Source organism: Adiantum capillus-veneris, chromosome 11 (assembly GCF_014529385.1).
Source record: "Adiantum capillus-veneris isolate H3 chromosome 11, ASM1452938v2, whole genome shotgun sequence".
NCBI classification, from domain to species: Eukaryota; Viridiplantae; Streptophyta; class Polypodiopsida; order Polypodiales; family Pteridaceae; genus Adiantum; species Adiantum capillus-veneris.
The window spans coordinates 133,438,634-133,461,108 of record NC_140941.1 but is presented as its reverse complement, the minus strand read 5'-3'; the positions used below and the strand labels follow the sequence as shown (position 1 = coordinate 133,461,108).

Sequence of the window (22,475 nt, the reverse complement as noted above, 5' to 3'; positions counted from 1 at the left end):
TATGAAGGTCAAAATCTTCATGGGTCTGTCAATATAAGGCTTGTTCCAAAATTTCCCTTCTATAAGAAAGGGGAACAAAACTGGATACCTACGCTGTAAGGGGAGTACATTAAAACGCTCATTAATTTAGAACACATGTAAAATAGGAGTCTCAATTAGTGTTCACTTGCTTACAAAATTCTTATGGATTAGTGTTTTGACCCACACTAAGGCTTGTAAGTTGTAAATAGAAATTCTACTAATGTTGTCCACCAGGCGCACACTCCCTTGTATTATTCACCAAAAATGTCGCTAAATTACAAAAATTGATGTGTAATTTTTGTGAGATTTTGTCCTTAAAAAGGCAATATGAAATTACGGCCTTTTATTCATTGCCTATCTTTTGGGAAAATAGGGAGCCCTTCAAGTACTTACATGAACCATAGAGAGAATTTCATGATTGTGGATGAAGAGTGAAACTTCAGATAGGCAGAAAGCCACTGTTGGAGCTGATGTTAGCGAACAAGAAAAACTTTGCGGAGGCTGTGTTGGTTAGACAAAGAAAGTCCGCAAGTAGCAGCAAACTTGCAGCTTTTCATACTCGACCCTTGTGAACAAAATTCGAGTGTGACGCTGAAGACTTCATTAATCAGGGCTATTTCTCATAGCCAATAAGAAGGGAAAATCAATCAATTGAATCATCTTCATCCTCAAGTAACATCTCATCTTGGAAAAGCGTTTTAAGAGCAGGTAACAGCCTTGGCAGCAATAGCAAGTCTGCCAAGTTAACACTCATCATATCAAAGGCAATACATGTCTTGTTGGTGTAGCTCTCATCAAACACTGGAATTTTTGGGTAACGTTGACTAAAATGTGTCAGAATAATTCGATATACTCCAGCTGACATTCCAACCTCTATAGCCTCTTTGGTGATACTGTGATTCTTACTAATGGCTTCCATGGGCATGCTATCATCAAAAGTTGCCTGCCATTAAAAACCATTTGACTGGATTACAAAAGCTTTCATGTTTTTCTCACATGATAAAACTTGCATGGTTTTGATGAATGGAAAAAGACAAATGTTTCACTCACCTCATGAATTAAAACAGTAGCACCATAGGAAGCATCGACTAGTGCCTGGCAAGGCCTTGTATCACCCGAATAAACTAGCTTCCAACCTGGCCTTAAATTGCCCTGTTGATTTCTCTTGGATTCGGAGACAATAACTATTCCAAAAGCGTTGTGGCAATGCACCACCTCTACACTTTGCAAACTTTGAAGCCCTGTACAGCGCAGCATGTCTCTCAAGGTACTCCGTCCTGTAGCATCCACCCCTTTCTGGAAGTGCATGCCTCCCTCTTTTAATGGCTTGTCAGTTTGCTCTGTGGTGGTTACCCCATCGTTCATGGTCGTCGAAGAATCCATAATACCATCTGCTGTTCCGTTGCTCTCACTTAAGGCTTCAGCAGCAGCCTCTGCCGCAGCAGTAGTCTGGCTGCTATCTAAGAACACCATTGCAAGCTCCTCTACCATCTCATAAGCATGTAAGACTGCTCTTAATGGTTTGGGACCAATCACAAGTATAGGTCTATCTGCAGGACTCCCCGCTACAAGCCTCTTCCGCTCTGAAAGCAGGCGAGGAAGTCCTGCATGGTGGTCAGCATGAATGTGCGAGATCCAGACACAATTCAAGTTGCGCAATATGTCATCAGCAGCTTCTGAACCATACCTGACAGAAAAGAATTAGTATTAGAAGCAGTTTTGTAAAGCATGCGGAATAGATGTCGAAAGAAAAAAGCATACCGTCTCTTCAATTGTGCATATGTGCCCTCACCACAGTCCAAAAGGATGCCTCCCTGCTTGAAAAGATGCAAGTATATGCCACTCACGTTTCGGTATTTCGATGGCTGAGAAGAACCAGTCCCAAGAAAAACAATTTCCAGTTCATCCCTTTCACCTTGCAGTACACATTCGGGGACCATTTCTGATTTGCACATACCTTGCATACATGACAAGATAGGTTACACATTCACACAAAGTAGTCTAGTATACAGAACAGCATGGAAACAGAAAGCAATTGCTACCTGAATCCTCTTCCTCGGTCCTGTTCCATACCCGGGAGACAAATTCTTTTGCTTCTAACACATTTTTACAATCCCTTGCAAACTCCTCCCTTGCAGTCAGCACACTAAAATTTTCTGGCACAGAAGAGCTGTCTAAGCCAAGTGCTGAAATAGGCCTTAGACGAAACTGACATAGGAGACCAACACATAGACATTCAGTTCCTTTTACTTGCTGAAGAAAAAAGCCTGAGCCAACAATTTGTAGGGCCACTGAACAAAATGCTCGCTTGCAAAATCAACTTTTACAGTTTGGATTATTCACGAGATTAAGAGGAGAACTGAAAGCAAGATTCACACGTAGATAATCGATAATCCTGCATCGATAAGAATGTTCCGAAGGAGAGTGTTAAAGAAGGCCTGTGCCATTGTAAGTGATAGTATCACTAAAATAACTAGGTTGGTAACTCTAGAGGTCATAAAAAGATCCTTTCAAGGTTTGAAAAAACCCAAATAACTGAAGGGTGTGTAGTTATGAAAGCCTTTAAAAATTCTTATGAAAGGCAAAGAGTTTCAAAGGCTCAAAACCACCATTTTACCAATGGGATAACAACGTCTATGTTTCAGGTATCTCTATCGACCATAGTATGTATGTAAGGTATTTTGAACGGCTTCAAAAAATATATATTCACTACCTACATAGTAACATAGTGCAAGGACACTTTAAAGAGAAAAAAACACTAAAGGAAAAATAAAGGAGAAACACAAATGACGTCTTTATATGGACATAAAAAGTCTTCACCTTCATGTGTCTTTTCATTTCCTAAACTCACCCTTCACTTACGCACTTACAATGTTTTGAAAGGCTTTTTATTTTTCCGAGATTGGGGAGACCTAATCGACCGCAAAATAAGATACATGCTCTAAAGATGATAAGTGCTGCTTCACCATAGGTTGAAATACTAAATAGTAGAATTAAAAACAGCCCTTCATGTAGAGATAGCAATGCCCCTATAAGATAAGAGAGTGCTAAAACTACGCACACAAACAATTGCCTCAAATAATTGTGGCCCCTTAAACCGTTCAATAAAAATCCAAATTTATGAGAAATCGGGCATTTGTGTGACAAAGTGAACAAATTCTTTTCTCATGTTTATATTAGCATGATCTTAACATATAAGATGGGAGTCATAATCACGGTGGTACGACCTATTAGGTGCCACATATACAATACAAGCAAAAAGGTTCTTTTGTATATAAACACTCCTAAGCTCTCAACAATTTTATTTTATCATATAGTAACTTTATAAAAGCATATAACCTCGCTACAGAGAAATGAAATGATATATTAACGTCTACAAAAGGCCAAAATGACCTATGAGACCAAGAAGTTACAAACTGGTGAATCTAATACAAAGTCTGTGTTCTGAAACAAAGACTACCATCCTAAACAAAATGTTGTAGCGAAAGTGAAAGTGGAGGAAAGACTAGAAACTCTCTAGTCAATACATAGGTACAAAATGATGAGGGATGCAACAAACTTAAGCTACTAGGGTAAAGGGGCCAGCTTAGATCAGTAGAAAATAGATGCCAGCATGCTACACTATTTTGGGACTGGATGGGCGAGATCTGAAGAGAGCAGCACCGCCTATCTCCCTTAGAAATCACGCTGCGAACAGAGCTCCGACAGCGATACACGATGGTGACAAAAAATTTGCATGTAACAAAAGTGGTCATGAATGGGAAGCCACACCAAGGGGGTGTAATGGGACATTGCAGCTAGCAAGGCTTGAACCCAAATCCAACGGCATAGATTGCACCCCCCATTGGGCTAACCACCTCACCAAGAGGCTTTTTGTGTCTCGCCTTTGGACCTTTAAGGTCATAAAGTTGGGGGCGTAGGGGTCCCTTCACAGGGACCAAGTTTTTTATTGGCCCCTTTTACCCTAAGAAGGGGATAATCCTCCAGCTCAGAGAAAATCCAGCATTGATCGGTGTCGGATCTCCTCGATGTCCTCCATGGTCAAAAACTTGACTAGGTATCGTGCGTGGCGCGCAAAAATAATTTGAATCCTCCTCTATAATCTCTGTCTATGTTGGGATGCCCTCTGTAATCGTGGACGCCTCAATCTCCCTAGGCCCATCGCACAGTCAATCAGTGTGCCTCTAGAGCAGGTGCGATTCAAACTCTGTTGCAGAACCTGTCTGTCTACTAGCTGTCTAATGGTAGTGGCTGGACTGAATTAGTCCATAACCTGCCACTGAGTCCGTCTCTCTGGTTGAAGCCATGCGCCGTGAACCAGCAAGTCCTATCCCTCCTAATCCTACGACCCATTTTCACAGCTCGAGGTGCCCCTGTGCATTGCCCACTACCCATCCACGCCCTTGCGCTGCTACTCTGGCAATTGGCTGTGTGCTGCAGCTTATACCCAGCCTTGCAAACTCACCCTGCACGTGTCTCCCCCCTTCAGCTCTCATCCTTCAGCCTCGCCCTCGCAACCTCTTCGTCAGCCATCCTGTCGCTATCCCCTGCTTTTTCTCCCCCTCTGGCTCCTGTCACCTGCGACCCTGACCTCGTCTCCCCCGCAGCTGGCTGTTGCCCACCTGCCACCTTGGTTGGGCACCTCGACATCCCGCGTGCTTGGCTACATCAGATGGCCTCAACCGTCCCTTGCTTTGTAGAGGAGACCACTTGGAGGGGCTCCCCGGGCCCACAACAAGCATTACAAGCAAAGGTGCCATACATGTAGTGGTGTTTGTTGGTCCTCTTGGTAATGCTATTGGGTGGGACTGCTCTTTCTTTTGTTTACTCGTTTGCATTTTTTATTTCTTTTCGCTTGCAACTTCTTGCTCTAGTTTATGTGTGCGCACGCACGCCACTACTTCGAATGTCTCTTTAGATGTTGTGAAGACTCGTTGTCAACTTTTGCAATTTGACCCATTCTCTCTCTCGCTGATGCTATGGCGTTAGAGGGACCTTTTATAGAAGAGGAGATAAAGAAAGCCTTGCGTTCGATGGGCAAATGGAAACAGCCTGGCTGGGATGGTTTGACATTGGAATTTTTATTGCTTTCTAGCCCCTTTTAAAAAACCGTTTTTTTAATGATCAATAAAGCATGGGAAGATGAATGCATTCCAGTTTCTTGGAAGCAAGCATTGGTCAAGCTTTCCCCCAAGAAGCATCTATGTGAATCATTTTTGAATTGGCGCCATATCACTGTCATGCTAGTTATTTATAAAGATGTTGGCTAATAGAATTATGGGCTTCTTTCTTAAGGAAAAGTCTGAAGTGTTTCTGTGCTTCCAACACTTTTCGTAAATGGTTGAAAATGTATTTGGTTGTACTATGGGTTCTGATTCAGGAAGGGAGTATATGTCTCAAGAGTTCACTGCGTTTCTTGCAAGTCCTGTGATAAACACCAATGTACAATACCATTTACCCCAAGAAGAGTGGTGTTACTAGAAGGAAGCTTTTCCATTTGTGTTTCTCATTCCGGAATCCCCAAGCCTAGGCCGAAGCATCCTTGCTCCTTCTCCAAGATGGAGAACCTGCAAAACACAAACACGAAAGCAATGAATCGTAGACTGTACGTACAAATTTCACATGTCGCTCCAAGTACGGAAAAGCAACCTCCGTGCTCTGGATTCTCGCGGTCGCTTGGGACTCCGACACAGCAGAGTTCCCTTGTGCTAGCGCTGGTAAAACTGGGAGGCAAGAGAACGCTAGCGATTCTTTTTTAGGCTCCTAGCTGCGGCATGAAGAAAAAGTGAATTTCTCCTAACAATAGCAGGGGCCAAGGGGCGCTGAATTAGTAGGCAGAGGAGAGAGAAAGCTGGCAGCAGCATCTAGAGAGAGGAGACAAAGAGAGAGCTTGTTGTTTTCAGTCTGAAAGGGGCTGCCCACTTATTAAGTGGGTGGCTGTTCACTAAATGAAAAAAATGTTAACCTGTTTAAAAACTGAAAACGTATGCTACATAGCACTCCCCGCGCGTCCTTGGATGCAACCACATGCACAAATGCAATGCAAACATAGGTTTCTTCACAAGAAAGCATCTGCTTTCCCCGAAAGCACTTAAAAAATATCCTCCTTTTTAGAAAAAGCTTCTCAGAACCCATCTTTATTCTTGTGCACTTTTATACATAATGTTTTACCCGGTTTTGATTTCCTACCAGACCAATGGAATATTCCCTATCCGATGTTTTCCATCACCCATCCTGTGACCATCGGGAATACCCATTTTCCAGTCTCTCCCACCGAACTCACGGAATAACACTTTCACAATGCTTAATGTTACCCATCATATGACACATCAGAGTCGTCCGTTCTTGATGGCTTTTATCAGTTCCAGTAGATATACCGTTCCGAACTTTAACAGTTCAAGTGTACACATATAAATATCCTAATTTCCTTAATAGAAATTACTTTGAAAAATAAGAAAATAGTCCATTTAGCAACATTTTGTCCCCTGCTTTTAGTTTTTCCTATTTTCCCATGTGGCTAGTTGTATGGACTTTTTTAGTTCTCAGTTGTTGCCTTCGGGCTAGCTTTGTAACCAATGATGTACTTGCCCTCAGAATTGGCACCATTTGGGCATTCTGAAGGGTTTTTTTAAGTGATAGGAATCAACCTCTTTCTTTCCAAAAAGAAAAAAAAGTATATAGCCTCACTTGTGCCTTGAATAAAAGTTCTATTTTTCCCATTTATTTGTCATTACATGGGTTACAAGTTACTCCAGCTGAATACCAAGCGCCACACATATTCAACCTAAGGTTTCACAAGACTCATGCCTCCACTTGCATGTTGATTGAACTAGCTCGCCACGTGAACTAATGTGCCTCTTGAAACTATGCATTTGCAGATGCTTTCAATGATGATTTAAATCAAAGGGTCAATAGGAAGGGGGAGCAGAAAATCATCTCTTGTAAAAAAACATTTGTTAGCTCTCAAAGTGAACTATGCTCAAATTAGCATGATCTTGAAATATAAGATGGGAGTCATAACCTCGATGGTATGATGTATTAGTTTCCATATATACAATACAAACAGAAAGCTCTCATATTTTGTGTAAAATAGAAAGGCTAAGTTTTTTTTTTCTATGGGGCCATAACTCGTAGCATGACCAAAATAGTTCCTCAAAAAACAAAAATCAAAATCGGACTTCACTATATAGAAGCCTATAGCCTCACTTGTGCCTTGAATAGAAGTTCTGTTTTTCCCGTTTATTGTCTTTACATGTGTTTACAAGTTACTCTACCTGAGCTTCTCCCAAGCTATACAGCGTATTCAACCTAAGGCATAGTTACTAGGAATGGCCATTTTTAGGTCTCCGTTTCCCATTCCCATTCCAACTTCCCGTTCCGAGTCCCCGTTTTGTGTTTCAGACATGAGTATTCGTAACAGGGAATGGCATTCAATGCTTGATTCCATTCGACATCCCGAGTTCCAGGTAATTATGACCTAAGGTTTCCCACATCTCTCCTTGGCAAGCATCCATGTGCTATGAAGGCTCCTCCATTAACAAGAGGGCACTATACAAAGTTATAGCAATCTCCCTAATCTCCTTCACCTCTTAAGCTAGCAAAACCTAGTTTAGGAGTGCACAAGACCAATGATCTCAAAAAGCTCACCTAACACTAGATCCCCACCCTCGGACCAGCAAGGTTGTTGGGGTGAAGGCGGTATGCTTCACCCGGGAGGCCAGAAACTGTGTCCAACTGCCCACTTATCTCATACCTTATTCATTGTAAATATATACAAAACAAACTTTAAGCACTTCAAAACAATTGAATGAAAATAGCTGCATGACACACGAGACACAGAGTTGGCAGAGTTCCACCCCAAGAGAGCACTAGCCCCAAACAGTGGCGCCCCTTTCGATATCCTTATATTGCTTCAGCACAATACATCACCAGTGGCTCTGCTCTACATCTGCTCCGAGAGAGAGATTACCCTTCATATTTAAAGACCCATGGCCATTCCAAAAGCAATACATGAAAAGCTACAAGTCTAAAAGCATCTGATCTCCAAAATCCAGCACTAAAAGTAGCCAGTGCATGATTCGAAAATTTGTACACTTGCCACGTCAACAACCTGTCAACGCAATTTGTGGGCGTCCATATAGTCTGCTGCATCATCAACCAACGGACTTTACAGAACGTCCGTACAGTAGCCACGTCGGAGATTATGTGTGTATGTGGGTGCTTTTATTTTTAGGCCCTGTCAAATGGGGTACCATAAGCTGGAAAAACTTTTAATATTTGGCCCACTCAATGAGGATCTGTAAGTTGGCTAAAGTTAGGCTCGGGGATCCCTAACACGGTCGGATCTTCAATGGCTTGACACGTCAACAATTTGTGACTTCCCCCCTTCTTGAAAGAAGAGTAATCGTACGTGATTACAGTATAAACAACTCAAGTTAACTCAAAAATATCCGAGGGTCATTCTGAGGGACAGCCGATTCTCATTCCATATAGGAGCTCTTGATATTCTGGCGTAGCAAAATTAGCCATCACACCTAGACCACGCTGTTCTGTATCGGGTGTCACGATGCACTAAAATTACATACCCAGTCAATCTCACCCAATTAAGAATATTCAGTGGTTGACACATCACAATGCAACACATATGCATGTTACAAGACACAACGAAGGCCGCTGCTAAGCACTCCTCCTAGACAGACGGTCTTTAGGCATGAAGCTACTCAACGACTACCTCCTCGTTTCCCCGGCAAATAACCTACAAAAGTCCATGCCATGAGCTGAAAGGATTGATACAACCAAACGCTCCCCAGATGCGTCGCTGGAAGGTTTCAAGCATACAACTAAACGCTCCCCAATAGACATCCGGTCTGTGTCGTTTAGAGGTTTTCCAGCATACAACAAAACGCTCCCCAGACACCCGATCTGCGTCGTGCTGAGGTTTCAGATATCATCAAACATCAATTCTTCTCTTCACTACTCCGCCCGAGAGTAATTCACAAATTATTGAAACCAGAATTAAACAATTGTCAAATCAGCACCAAGTCAGGTTTAAAACAAATTCCATTTTAAACAAAATTCGAAAAGTACTTTCTCAAACAAAGTTCAAAAGGTATCTAAATACAAAGAAATTAGAAAATTCATTCAAGGTTTTGGTCAGATAGTCGAACTTTCAAGACAACTGGCTTTGTCCTTCTGCATCAAGGTAATCGTATCGTTTCAGATTAGAGTGTCGCGTCATTCTTGTTGTACCAAGGTATGCCCAAGAGAGCGTAGCAATTGCCCAACGTCATGATGTTGAAATCTGCTTTTTCCTAGTATCCTTGGATGGTCACCACCAGAGCGGTACCACCTTCTAAGTTTGCCCAATGGCTAGCTCGGCCTCTAGTTTTCCACCCTGTGAGTCATAGTCAAAATACATCTGCTTGAGGAGTCGGGATGGATGAAATTCTCAGTAGCTTCCGGATCAAAGAAAATTAGGGCTTTCAAGCCGTTGATTTTTCCATAAGCTCTACGCCATTCATTCAAACTTTCGAGATAAATGTCATAAATATCCAAGACAAGTCCAATGGCAGTTCTAGCTTTCTTAGCCGGAGGAGGTCCTGCGGGTCTATCTGCTCTCAGAGCTGGAGGTTGCTCTGAGGATGTCTTCACTCTCTGACGACAAGTATTGTACGTATGCCTCGTGTGTAAAACATTCAAGACATCGGCCTTCTTGTAACAGGGTTTCTTGTTGACGCTGTGTCAAACGAGCCCTTTGAGGTTGACTTTCATGAGATTCCCGAGGATTTGTTCGTTGTTGACGAGAGTTTCGAGTGTTTGCCATAGTTTCTTCTATAGTAAACTCTAGCTTCATAAGCTTGTAGCCGGCCGCAGCATGGTCCATAAGTTCTTGCACTATTGATTCTTGCTTGGAAAGACAATACTCCTGTAACGGTGATGACAGTCCAATTGTGTATCGCTCGCACCGGTCCTCCAAGGGAATCATCTTGGGAAGGTAGACATTGAGAAGCTTTTGGTTGTAGTCTTCCATGGTCTCCGTGACAAGCATTTTCAAGTTGCCCCATTCTGACAAAGTTTGGACTTCAATCAAGGTTGTCATGTAACTGCGTGTAAAAATAGTCTTGAAGGCTTGCCAAGTCCTTGGAGCATGCGGTTGGGTCGCGGTTGAACTCCACCATTGCATAACATTATCTTTAAGAAATCTTTAATTCTTCTGTATAGTTCCCCAAAGCATAGATGTTGTCGAATTGTTGAAGGAATTGCAAGGCTTTCTTCCAATCTCACAATCCGAAAAAGTGAAAAATTTTACTGTCGTGTTGCCATCCTTGAAATCCTTTGGTTAATTACCCCAGGATGTGGATAAGAGGGATATCCATACGGGCTCCAACCATTGTATCCAAGGGGCAATGGTGGTGGAAGACGTGGTGGCAACGGCGGTGGTAGAGGCCGTGGTACTGTGGATCAAGGTCAGACAGCTGCACCATGTTCCTAAAAAGTCCCGCAATTGGAATAGAAGGTTGCCGGTAAGAGGCTCTTGCACTTTCTGGTGTCGAATGAGGGGGTACCACCTGGGGCATCAGAGGGGGCAATTGTTGAAAACTTTACAACATGGGGAGATTCTGCTGAGCATGCTGCAAAAGTATGTCGCGAAGCTCATCAAGAAGAAACTGCAAGTACTCTGTGGAATCCAGAAACATCATGTTGCAAAAGTATGTCACGAAGCTCATCAAGAAGAAACTACAGGTACTCTGTGGAATCCAGAAACAGCATGATGCTCCCTCTGTTCTTAGTATGATGCTCCCTCTGTTCTTGGTAGGGCCAGTATGCTTTTAGAAAAGCACACGAAGGGAGCTCTAATACCACTATAACGGGACGGCACCACATGCCAACGGAAAAGAATAGATGGAACAAATTTTAAGCACTTCAAAACAACTGAACATAAAGAGATGCACGACACACAAGACACGGAGTGGCGGAGTTCCACCCCAAGAGAGCGATGGCCCCAAATGATGGCAGCCCTTTCAATATTTCTTTATAATGCTTCAACACAGTACAACACCGGTGGCTTTGCTTTGCATTTGCTCCCGCAATAATGCAAGAGAGAGAGTCCACCCTTCATATTTAAAGGCCCATGGCCATTCCAAAAGCAATACATAAAAAGCTACAAGTCTAAAAGAATCTAATCTCCAAAAGCCAGTGCTAAAAGCAGCTAGCAGCGGACATTTGTACCCTCGCCATGTCAACAGCCTCTCAGTGCAATTTGTGGGCGTCCATACAGTCAACCACGTCACCAATTTTTACGCAAGAGATTATGTGTGTGTGGGGGGGGGTGCTTGTATTTTAAGGCCCCATCACATGGGGTACCTTAAGTTGGTAAAAATTTTCATATTTGGCCCACTCGACGAGGATCTATAGGTTGGTTAGAAGTTCATCTTTTTCTGCTTCTTCTAGGATTTAGGCCCCTCAGCCAAGATCTGCAGGTTAGGCTCGAGGAGCCGTGACCCGGTCAGATCTTCAATGGCTTGACATGCCAATAGTTTATGACACTCGGCGCGTGTAGCCCCTTCAAGAGGTGGCTAAGGTTCACTCTGAGTAGAGAATAATGTTTGTGTGAGTGGATAAATAGAGCAAATTGAACAGGTCGCTCAAATTTTGGCAGCTTGACAGCGGTTCAGTATCTTTCCATAACTTGAGGAAGCTCCAATTTAAAAGTTTTTAAATGTGGGTGGAGCTGATTTTGCGATCCATAACTATGTAGAAGAAGTCGACACTTGATTTGAATTGCAGGTGGGCCGAAAATGCAAAACATAGAGACTAATTTTTTCAAGACAGTTTTGTGCACTCTTTTTGCCGGGGGGGGGGGGGGGAGAGATGAAATGAAATGAAATGATATATTAATGTCTTCATAAGGCCAATGACCTATGAGACCATCAGATACAAAGTGGTGAATCTAATACAATGTCTGAAGTACAAGTACAAAAAGTACTGAATGTATAAAATGAAAACTGGAAATGAAGTGTGAAATGTGAAATGTGAAATGTGAAAATGTAGAATAGGCCCTCAATGACACTCTGGTTGTCGTGCTAGGATGCCTCTGATCCTCTGCTGGAGTCTCCGTCGATGGAGTGTGCTCCTGTGTCTCGGTCGTGGTCGTCTCGATCTCCCAAGCTCACTCGCCCTGTCAACGAGGGTGCCTCTGGTATGAATGTGGGTACAACCCTGTGCTGGTGGTTGGTCTCCTGGCTCCCTCGATCCAAAGAAGTCTGTGATCTATCTCTTTGACTGTCGTACTCCATGTCTCCTCAGCAGACTATCTCTATGTCAGTGTAGCTCAAGTATATATAAGCCAAGGCATCTCTAATCCTGATACCTCATGACTCTATCTAGGGGTCCAAAACCCTCCCTGAATAAGCAATGGAAGCGCCCTTGTATCTCATAATACACAGTGCAGTGGCATATGTAGTGTAGCTCTGTCTCTGGCTCTCTATCGCATAGTTGGCATATCCTAGACTCCGGTGGTATCCCTCTGAATCTACCCGTCTCAATCTCCAGCTGGTGTGAGCATGTGCGAATCTGACCAATAGCACATCGCAGACCATGAGACAAATGAGTGTCTATGTAGCTTGGACGAATCACAAACCCATCTCCCGAAAGTTGAAGAAGATGCTCTTTGTAGAAAGCCATCTTCGTGCCCAACTCCTGCATCGGCTCTACCCATGTTCTCCTAATGTCCAACTGTATAAGATCCTGACGCATGAGTCTAGTGATCTCCGTCCGTGTGACTGGCAGGGAGGGTGCATCCAGGGAATACTGAAAAGGAGGCAATCTATCCATGCTGAAACCATGAGGTCATCTGCGCATACCAACATGATGCGTCTCCATGCATCGCTAACTGTCGAGAGGACTCAAGAGCCAATCTAGTATCTCTGCCTCTATGTGTATCCCATAGACTGTGCATAAAGGACACTGATCTGGTAAGAGCCTCAATCTCTATAGGAGAGTCGGCTACCTCCGCTCGAATAATCGCATGTGGTACGGAGGCCTTGGCTCTAATCATCCCGGATATCATAAATACCAAGGGTCTCTCCATGCTCCTCTTTCATGATTCACAGATGGTCCCCAAACCTAGACCCCATAAAGCATAGCTGAAGCAACCAAAGTATCAAAGAGCCATAGCTTTGTTCGTGGTTCTTGAAACTGAACCTGCGAACACATCCTCTCTAGCCCTCCCAATGCCGCATAGGCTCTGGACAGTCTAGTCTCTGCTGCTCTCCTCAGAGTAAACCTCGGTCCCGTGAATACCACCCCCAGATATGTATATTCATCTGTGTACTCCACAGTGTCCTTACCTTATACGAGTGTAGGTGCCGATCTCTTGACACACTGTGGTGTGGTGTCAAACACCATAACCTTGGTTTTACCAAGGTTTACAGACAATCCACTATCCTCTGCAAAGTTGTGCAATGCATCCAACTGTCTCCGCATGCCCTCTGGTGACTCTGATATCAACACAATATCATCAGCATATAATAATAAAGGGATCCATGTCCGTGCTAGCTGAGCGCCTCTGTCGCCTTCTCTGTCAATGTAGTCAGAGACCTCATCTACATACATACCAAAATGTGTAGGGGACAAAGGACACCCCTGTTTCACTCCAATAGTGGAATGAACAATGTTAGAAATCCCCTCAAGAGTGCGTACCCGACCAGTCACTGAGCCGTATAAGCCATGATCCCCCATATGATCTCTGTGGGTACTCCCAACTTCAGTAGCCTACGCATCAATCTGGCCCTCGGCACTGTGTCAAATGCTTTGCGGAAGTCCACAAAGCAACAATACATCCGTCTCCCATGTGCCCGACCCTCCTCAATAATGGCGCTGAGTGTAAGAATATGGTCCAAAGTGGAGAAAGCCCTCCTGAATCCAGCCTGTCCTGTTGCTCGTATGCCCTCATTTTTTGCCCATTTACTCAGTTGCTGTTTAAGAATGGATGCATACAACCGTGCCAATGTGTGCCCTATCATAATAGTACGTTAGTTCCCTGGCACCGTGGGGTCCCCTGCCTTGAAGAGAGGTACAATAGTAGATAATCTCCAAGACTCGGGTAGTCCCTCACACATGACACGGTTAAACAACCGCGCAAGAACCTCTGACAGTAAATCTCTAGCATGTATCAAGTGCTCTGCTACCAAACCATCATATGCTCTCCTAGTCCTCATCCTGTCCATGGCGTCCTTCACCATCTCAATGGTAAAGAAGGTACTAGTGGCTGGACATGGCTCTAGAGGGTCTAATAATGGTGGTTGCCCAGGTACTGTATATAATGATGCTGCATACTGACCCCAAATCTCGGGAGAGGTAATCACTGGAGGAGGTGAGTGCTCATGGAAGAGACGACAGGCCTCACCTGAATCTCGACTCAAAAAGAGCTAATACAAATCACGTTCCATATGGGCTAAAAAGGCCCGCTTCTTCCGTCGCACTAAACACCGAAGGGCAATCCGAGACTGTCTATATGTAATGACTCCAAGTATAAGCTCGCTCTGAATCTGGACTCTCATCTCTCTGCACTTCTCATCATACCAACTATTCTGAGGCATGTTCCCAGAACGTCTTCTCTAATCTGGTTGAGTGTGTGGGTATGCCTCTGCTGCTGCCCCATGCAAGATCTCCGTTAATAGAGTGGTGATCTCCTCCACAGTATATACAGGCTCGGCTGCCCACATCCGCCTGTAAATCTCCTCCACATAAACTGAGTCCGTCTCTAGTGTAAAAGTATATCGTGTGTGTGCAATCCTCCGTGGTGTCTGAGAGGCACTATACTGGAAAGAGACTGAAAAAGTCAGGAGAGCATGGTCCACTGCTACTCCAACCGGTTTAGGTCCCACACTGAGATCCTGAATACTAGAGATGAAGCTCGGTGAAGTCATGACATAGTCCATTGTACTGGCCCCATGTCTGTGTGGAAAGCATGTGAATCCCCCAGACAAAGGAAAAATCTCTAGACCATTAAGTATGGCCAAACCATGCGTAGTCGTCATCTCCATGAGATATCTCCCATACTCTGTGTGCTCTCTATCCTGTGAGTGTCTGTCAAGCCCCATCTCCGATATATCCATCTCTCTAAGCATCTCCTCCGAGGTATCATAAAATACCATTTGGGAGTTGGCCGTCCTGGCATTAAAGTCTCCCAAGAGAATAATATCTCCATCTCTAGAGAACTCCCATATGTCATCATCAAGTATAGAGAAAGGGGATTGCCCTCTAGGTGAGGTATAGACTGATGTGCTAGGGGGAAAGTAGCATATAGCAATGTATAAGAATCTGCCCGTCTCAGCTCTTAGTCTCCCCCACATGTATCTCGCCTGGTCATCTCTACGGACAATCTGTAATAGCGGCTGCAACTCCTCCCTGAATAAGACTGCTACCCCTCCTGAACCTCGACTCCCATGCTGGGATCTAGTGTCTGGCCGACAAGCTGTCTCCCATGAATAACCAGTCACACTTGGCATCAACTGTCAAGATTTCTGATGTGTCTCTGAGTAAAAGACATTGTCTCTATCTCTGAAGCTATCCTCAAAGGCACCCACATCCAGCCTATATGATCCATTACAATTCCATGCCGCCATTCGGAGTGTGGTCCCATATGTCTCGCACCGTCATGTTGTGCGTCTTTCCAAAACCACTACTTTCCCTCCTCTATAAAAGGCAATTTTTCCCTTCTCCCTTGCTGCCTTGATCTTTGGCATCAACTCTTGCATATGTGCTATTTGTGCTAAAGTAAGGTCATCCCCCATAAATATCCCAGTTTTCTTAAGTGCTGGTCTCTTCTTCAGGAATTCTTTCCTTGTTTCCAAAGTCGGGAAACGCAAAATAAGTGCTCTCTCTTTGACGTTTCCCTTCTCATCCACTCCCTTCTTTCCTACTCTCCAAGCACCTGTGTGCATAGGTTCCGCGATGCCCATGCCCTGCAAGAGTTCCTTCACTTCTTCTTCTACATTTTTGGTGTCTTTGATACCAGTAATACGCACATGGAGGGCTCTATTCCTCCTCTTCTGTTCCTCCTCAATGGTCATATTGATGATGGTAGAAGTCTGTGCGGCTTCTGGCATCTGGGCCTTCCCTTTCTTTGCACCTTCAATCCATTTTTCTGCTTCGTCAACCTTCTCCTGTGTTTTAAAAAGGCGCTCCGCCAATGAGGAAGCCTCTTTCGAGTTTTCTTCTTCCCCTTCGCGCAGAGTTTTCACCTGCTCCTTAATTTCTTCGAGCTCCTTTAACATCGAGGGCTGATTTCCCCCCTCCATTTTGGGCATAATTTTGCAAGCTGCAAGTTCCCCTTTAAGCTCTTCAATCACTGCATCCTTTTCCTTCATGCACTTTTCCACATTGGTTTTCCAAGATTCAAAGCTTGCAATTGCCTCATCCAACTTTTTCTGCATATACATTCCATTACATTCACTTCTGCCCGCATTAGAGCCTGCATCTCCCCTTTCACAGATAGATACATCTCATCATGCTTACCAAGCATCGCTTTATCCAATTCTTTCCTCATATCTGCATACATAGAATTCTTATAACTCTCTGCATTTGCGTACATCTCCTTCCTGATGTCATCTCTCATAAAGCTGAGCTCCGATTTAATCATCACTTGAACCCTCTCCATCATTAAATCATCTTGGACTCTGACGGTTTTCCCTTCCCGTAGAGAGCTTGGCGAGAGTATACTATCTCTGTTCCTCCGCTTGAATGTCGCTTTCATTTTTTGTGGGGTGGTGAAGCCACTTGCATCACCATCCTTGGCTGGTTGGTCCATCCGAGAGAGAAGAACAAAGCGAGCATTGAGTCAAGGCCCTCACTAGCTGCCACTGGTGTTGATGTGACAGAGCAATGTAAGTTGCTGCAGAGACACAATGGGCCTGCTAGCTGCCGTAACAGCCCTGCTTGCTTTCCATGTAGTGTTGTTTGCTGTTCGAGTAGCCTCTACCCGCTGCCTCCAAGCCCTCGCCCTCGCCCTCGCCTTGCTGAGATCTCGCCCTCACCCTCGCCCTGGCTGGCCTCGCCCTCGCCACCAAGCCCTCGCCCTCGCCCTCGCCCTCGCCCTCGCCCTCGCCCTGGCTGGCTGCCGGTGATTGCACACACAGAGAGAGAGAGAGAGAGAGAGAGAGAGAGAGAGAGAGAGAGAGAGAGAGAGAGAGAGAGAGAGAGAGCTTCATCTCATCTCCAGCATTGCTGGCCTTTGACAGACACTCCTCGGTTTCAATTTTCCCTTCGCCATTTACTACGACGGCATCGGATTTTTTGGGCACGTCGCTCGGAGGTAAAGATTTCTACATCGAGCTTACAGGCGGTGAGCGTTGGATCATCGGCCCCCCACGGATACACTTCCGGTCGAGGTTATATGCGTGTGCGTTTCTTGGTTTTCTACTAACAGATAGACTCCTGCAACACAGGTTTTGACTATGGTTTTGTCAGAGAGGCTTATACACATGGTTTTTTGTGCAATTCGGTCATGTATGACTTATGAGGATATAGGTTAAGCTCTTCCATTCGAATTTGGCCGGTTCATAAGTGTACAAGGATATTTTGGATAGGTACAACTATCCATAGAGCCGCTCATTCGGGAGTGAGCCACGTTGCCATGGTTTTGGCGGTTTGTGTATGCTGTATGTGGATCTGTTTTTGAGAAACTGAGTGTTTGTTAATGGTTTATGCGTTTTGGATTGCCAATAGATTGTCTTACTTCTCTTCGTGGGTTTCATAGAGCCATATGTTTAGGTTTTGACCAGGTGTATGAGCTCTGTAGATGAGAGACTAAGTACTTGTTTTTGTGCATAGCTTAGTTGGCTTTATACACGTTTGTGTATGCCACTTGTTGTATGCCAATTGTTTTGGTGATTTTCATTTGAGATTTTGCTCAAATTACAAGAGAAACTCCGTCGGATTTTTGTAGAGACAATCTATGAGGCTCGAGAGGATTTGATCACCATTGAGGAGCGGTGCCATGAGTTTGCCAGGCGGGCGACAGAGTTACTTGAGAGTTTTATGAGATGGTGGGTTCCCATGTACAGACCGGTGTTCGCTAGTTGAGGAGACTGGATGGGACGGTTGCCACAAAGACTGAGGACATACGGACGGTAGCTAGTGACTTTTAACGGTAGCTTCTCTCAGTTGAGCCGTAGTCAGAGCGCAAGATGCATGGAGAGATCAGGTGAAACCGGCCTGTTCAATCCGAAAAGGGCGGTAGACTTTACTTTAAACCTTGATTTAGCTTTCACCCATTATTAGTCGTCTATTTTACCTGTACTTTCAAGACACAACAAAGGGGAGAGGGATACATGCTGCTAGATTGCACCTGTATGAGTAGACGGACACCAGATTGGCCCCTAACTTAGGCGCCCCTTTCGGTATTTCTTTATTTTTCAAAAGAGGGAATAAACGCTGTGGTTCCCTACAAGCTGCCCCGCACAAACTCGGCTGAATTTCCACTGTTCCAGCCCGATTTCGGCAACATAACTGTACTAGAACCCTTCACAGTCAGTATTCCCACGCATTGGCCGACTTTCCCGACGCATACGGGCACTTTGCAAAACCTGGCGAGAATCTGCAGCACGTTGAATTCTCTGTTTTAAGCCCCGAAAATGCACCAGATCACCTGTACAACAGCGGTCCCCTTGCGTCCCCGAACCTCCTGGGGGTATTAGGGTCCGTTTAGGGCCAAAACCCTAAACCTGCAAAAATACACAGCAGGCTGTAATTTACTGCTTTGGGCTCCGTTTCGCGTGCCGGTCGCACCCGTAGCAAGTCCTCGAGCTCCCGCAACTGTAGGGCTACTTGCCCTTTGAATCGGACGAGATTTCTGGCGTGAAACCTCTCCGAATTCACCTGTACCTGCGGGGGATTAGCCGCTAGCTAATCCAGTACCTGTACAAGAGGCTCTTGCCTCGGCAATCGCGCATGAACCCACACAACTGTACATTGGTCAATTGAAGAGCCCACTAGAGGGGCATAACATACTGCCAAAGGGGAGAGAGAGGGCAGTGCGTAGCGTGCAGGGCATCACTCCTGGCACCGCACTGTACATAGGAGGGAAAGCAAGCACTCCATAGCTCTTAACCTGTGACAAAAACTGAAAATGAGGCTCTCCCCCTCCTAAATTCAGCGCCACTTCTTGTTGCATGAGGCAAGTGCACCAGAAGGTGCCACTTGTCACATTTATAAGCATTTTTCCGTTTCGGGGTTGCCGCCTAAAAATCTCCCAACCGGCTGCCCAGTTGACTTCACGGCAAAGTAAGAAAATGTTCCCTTTGTCATTCCGGAGGTAATGACGTCAACACATTTTCAGGTCCCAAAATAGCAGTTCCCTAAATTTTAGGAGATGCTGCCATTGTATCTTTCTAGGTCATCCGACCATCTTTGTACACTGCAGCCACACCCAAAACTGTAATGTAGCCTCTGTAGCAAAGGATTCCACTTTGGCTAGTCAATGACCCCACTTGGCTAACCATAGTCCTTGTCCAACCTTAGTGCTCTCTTGCCCTCAGGCCTGGACTCCCTCTGGACAGTTCCACACTAGCTATGCAATGCAGGGCAGTTAGATTTCCTGAGGGGTGTTTCCAAAAAGTGAAAGTAAATAGATAATAAGAAAGAAATCAACAAAAAGGATAGATAGTAGTCGCACGCTGGTGACATACCCCCCTCTTGAAATCTCAAACGTGCTCATTTGCATCTATGTCGTACATGCTTACTGTCAACACTGATGTATTCAACACCTGTCGACACATATACGACACATACATGCTCATTGTCAACCCTGGTGTATTCAACACCTCGTCGACTCATGTATTGCCTGCGTGTGAACCCTGTCCCAATGACATAGTGGTAGCTTCGCATTGTGCCATTGCTTTGAGTCACTAACTTTCCAATGACAAAATGGTAGCTGCACATTTTGCCACTGTCTTATAGTACACGTTGGATCCCGTAACACTTTCGAGCATACCCAAACCGATAGTTTAAGAATGCAGTTACACATGTACTCTTCAATAGAAGCAATCACTGTATCCTTGACAAATTGACAAGAAATACCCACTTCTATAGCACCAACCAATTTTTTGGACATTCCATAAGAGCAATTGCCAAACTGACAATCTGTACAGCTCTAACATTCATGTAACAGGTATTTGATTTGAGCTCACTTTAAATACCATGTACATCATTTGTTTCAGAAGCCATTGTCACACTGACAATCCATGTAGCTTTGAAACTCAAGGGGTCAAGGTAGGTTGCAAATCGAAGGCTTCCAGGTAAAGTGATAACACAGTTGGTGACTCTGCAAGTTCACCTTCTTCCATCCACTTAGCATCCATTGGTGGATAGTTTCTGAACTTTACCAAGTAACGCCTAGCAACCTTGCCTTTCACTTTCCTTTCTTTGTGTGCCAAAATCTGTTCAGGGACCAAGATCTCGTCAAGTTCCTCGACTTCCGGCTGATCTTCAGCTGGCATATCTTCTGGCACATCACCCACATAGGGTCTGAGAAGACTCACATGAAACGCATTGTGAATCTTCCAACTGTCAGGCAATTTCAGCCTATATGCAACATCACTGATTATGTCGCACACTTGAAAAGGCCCATAGTAACGCATGCTGAGCTTTGGAAACAGTCTTTCCTTGCCCTTCATCTTCTTTAACCTTGCCTTTTCAAAGCATAAAAGCACCCAATCACCAAGTGAATATACCACTTCACGACGGTGACGATCAGCTGCTTTCTTTATCTTTGCCTGAGTCCTTTCTAAGGTCACTTTGACCTTCTTGTACATTTCATCCATGTCCTAAACATACTTATCTGCTTCAAATATCTTGTCCTTTGTATGCAGTATGGGAGGAACTTTCTTGCCACCTTCAACTATCTCAAAAGGTGCCTTGCCAGTTGATGAATGCACTGTATTATTGTATGCATACTCCACCAATGGCAAATACTGCTCCCACTTTCCTTTATGCTCTGACACATAGCACTTCAGCAGATCTAGGACAGTAGAATTTGCCTCTTCTGACCGCCCATCTGTTTGAGGATGAAATGACGAAGAGAATTTGAGCGTGGTGCCCATATTCTCAAACAAACCTCTCCAGAACAAACTTGTCATGCGTGGATCACAGTCGCTAACAATCGACTGTGGCATGCCATGATACTTGAAAATATTGCTCATAAACAAGCGTGCCATCTGATTTGGCTTTATCTTCTTCCTGACAGGATTAAAATGAGCCTGTTTGCTGAATCTGCAAATAATGGTCCAAATACCATCGTTTCCTATCTGCGTTCTCGGAAGATCAAAGATAAAATCCATAGCAATACTTTCCCATGGTTTATCTGGAATAGGTAGTGGTTGCAATAACCCTGGTGCCTTTTGCCTGTCAAACTTGACCTTTTGGCATATTAGGCATTCTCGCACAAAGGCATCCACATCCCTTCTCAATGTAGGCCAATAGAAGAATGTCTCAACCGCTTTAACTGTAGCATCGATACCACGATGCCCTGCATACGGTGGGACATGACTCTCTTCCATAACTTTGCGTCTCAATGGCTTTGTGACACACAATCTGCCATGCATCATCATGAACCCGTCTCTAAGAAGATAGTGTTCATGACGTTGTCCATCCATTAGTTGCTCGAAGACCCTTGCAAAATCTTCATCATTTGCATACTGTTCTCTCATATCATCAAGTTCATGATGATAAGGAATTGACACAGCTGAAATTTGTGGCTTCCTTGACAAGGCATCAGCCACAACGTTCTTCTTGCCTTCCACATGCACAATCTGAAAATGGAACATGGACAAGATATTTGCCCATCGCATATGCTTCTCAGATAACTTTGTCTGTGTCAAGAAGTATCGCAAGGTCTGATGGTCCGTTTGGACAACAAAGTCTGCACCTAGCAGGTAGTGTTTCCAACTTAAGAGCGCATGAATCATAGCCAGTAACTCTTTCTCATAGACCTGCATGGTCATCTCTGGCCCTTGCAAAATTCTGCTCTCATAGGCTACTACCCTGCCATCTTGCATTAGCACTGCACCAATGCTACTACCGCAGGCATCACACTGGACCACAAATGACTTCCTAAGATCTGGCAACACAATGACTGGATCTGAAGTCATCTTTTCCTTTAAGAGATTAAAAGCTGAAATCTCTTTTTGTGTCCATCTAAAGGTGACTGCCTTCTTTTGAAGAGCATGTAAAGGTGAAGCAATCTCAGCGAAATTTCGGATAAACCGTCTGTAATAGGAGCATAGTCCCAAAAAGCTTCGGACGTCATGCACCGTCTTCAAATTTGGCCATGACTTGATCGCTTCAACTTTTGCAGGATCCATTCTGACACCATCCTTTGAGACAATGTGTCCCAGAAAGTGAATCTCTTCCAGAAAAAACTCACTTTTCTTTGCATTGATGAGCAACCTATG

The 22,475-nt window shown here is 44.4% G+C and overlaps 1 protein-coding gene across 3 annotated transcripts in view; it reads right to left on the bottom strand.

The window, feature by feature from the left end:
• Positions 1–340: 340 nt before the first annotated feature.
• LOC147448039 (tRNAse Z TRZ4, mitochondrial-like) overlaps positions 341–22,475 on the bottom strand; it is a 146,677-nt gene continuing 124,542 nt past the window's right edge. For all 3 annotated transcript variants that reach the window (XM_086523932.1, XM_086523931.1, XM_086523933.1), the window contains 4 exons: positions 2,064–2,229; positions 1,783–1,978; positions 1,072–1,708; positions 341–964 (listed from right to left, as the gene is read on the bottom strand). In XM_086523932.1, the coding sequence (XP_086380058.1) occupies positions 665–964; positions 1,072–1,708; positions 1,783–1,978; positions 2,064–2,229 (1,299 nt within the window). In that variant the 3' untranslated portion in view covers positions 341–664. The remainder of the gene's footprint in view (positions 965–1,071; positions 1,709–1,782; positions 1,979–2,063; positions 2,230–22,475) is intronic.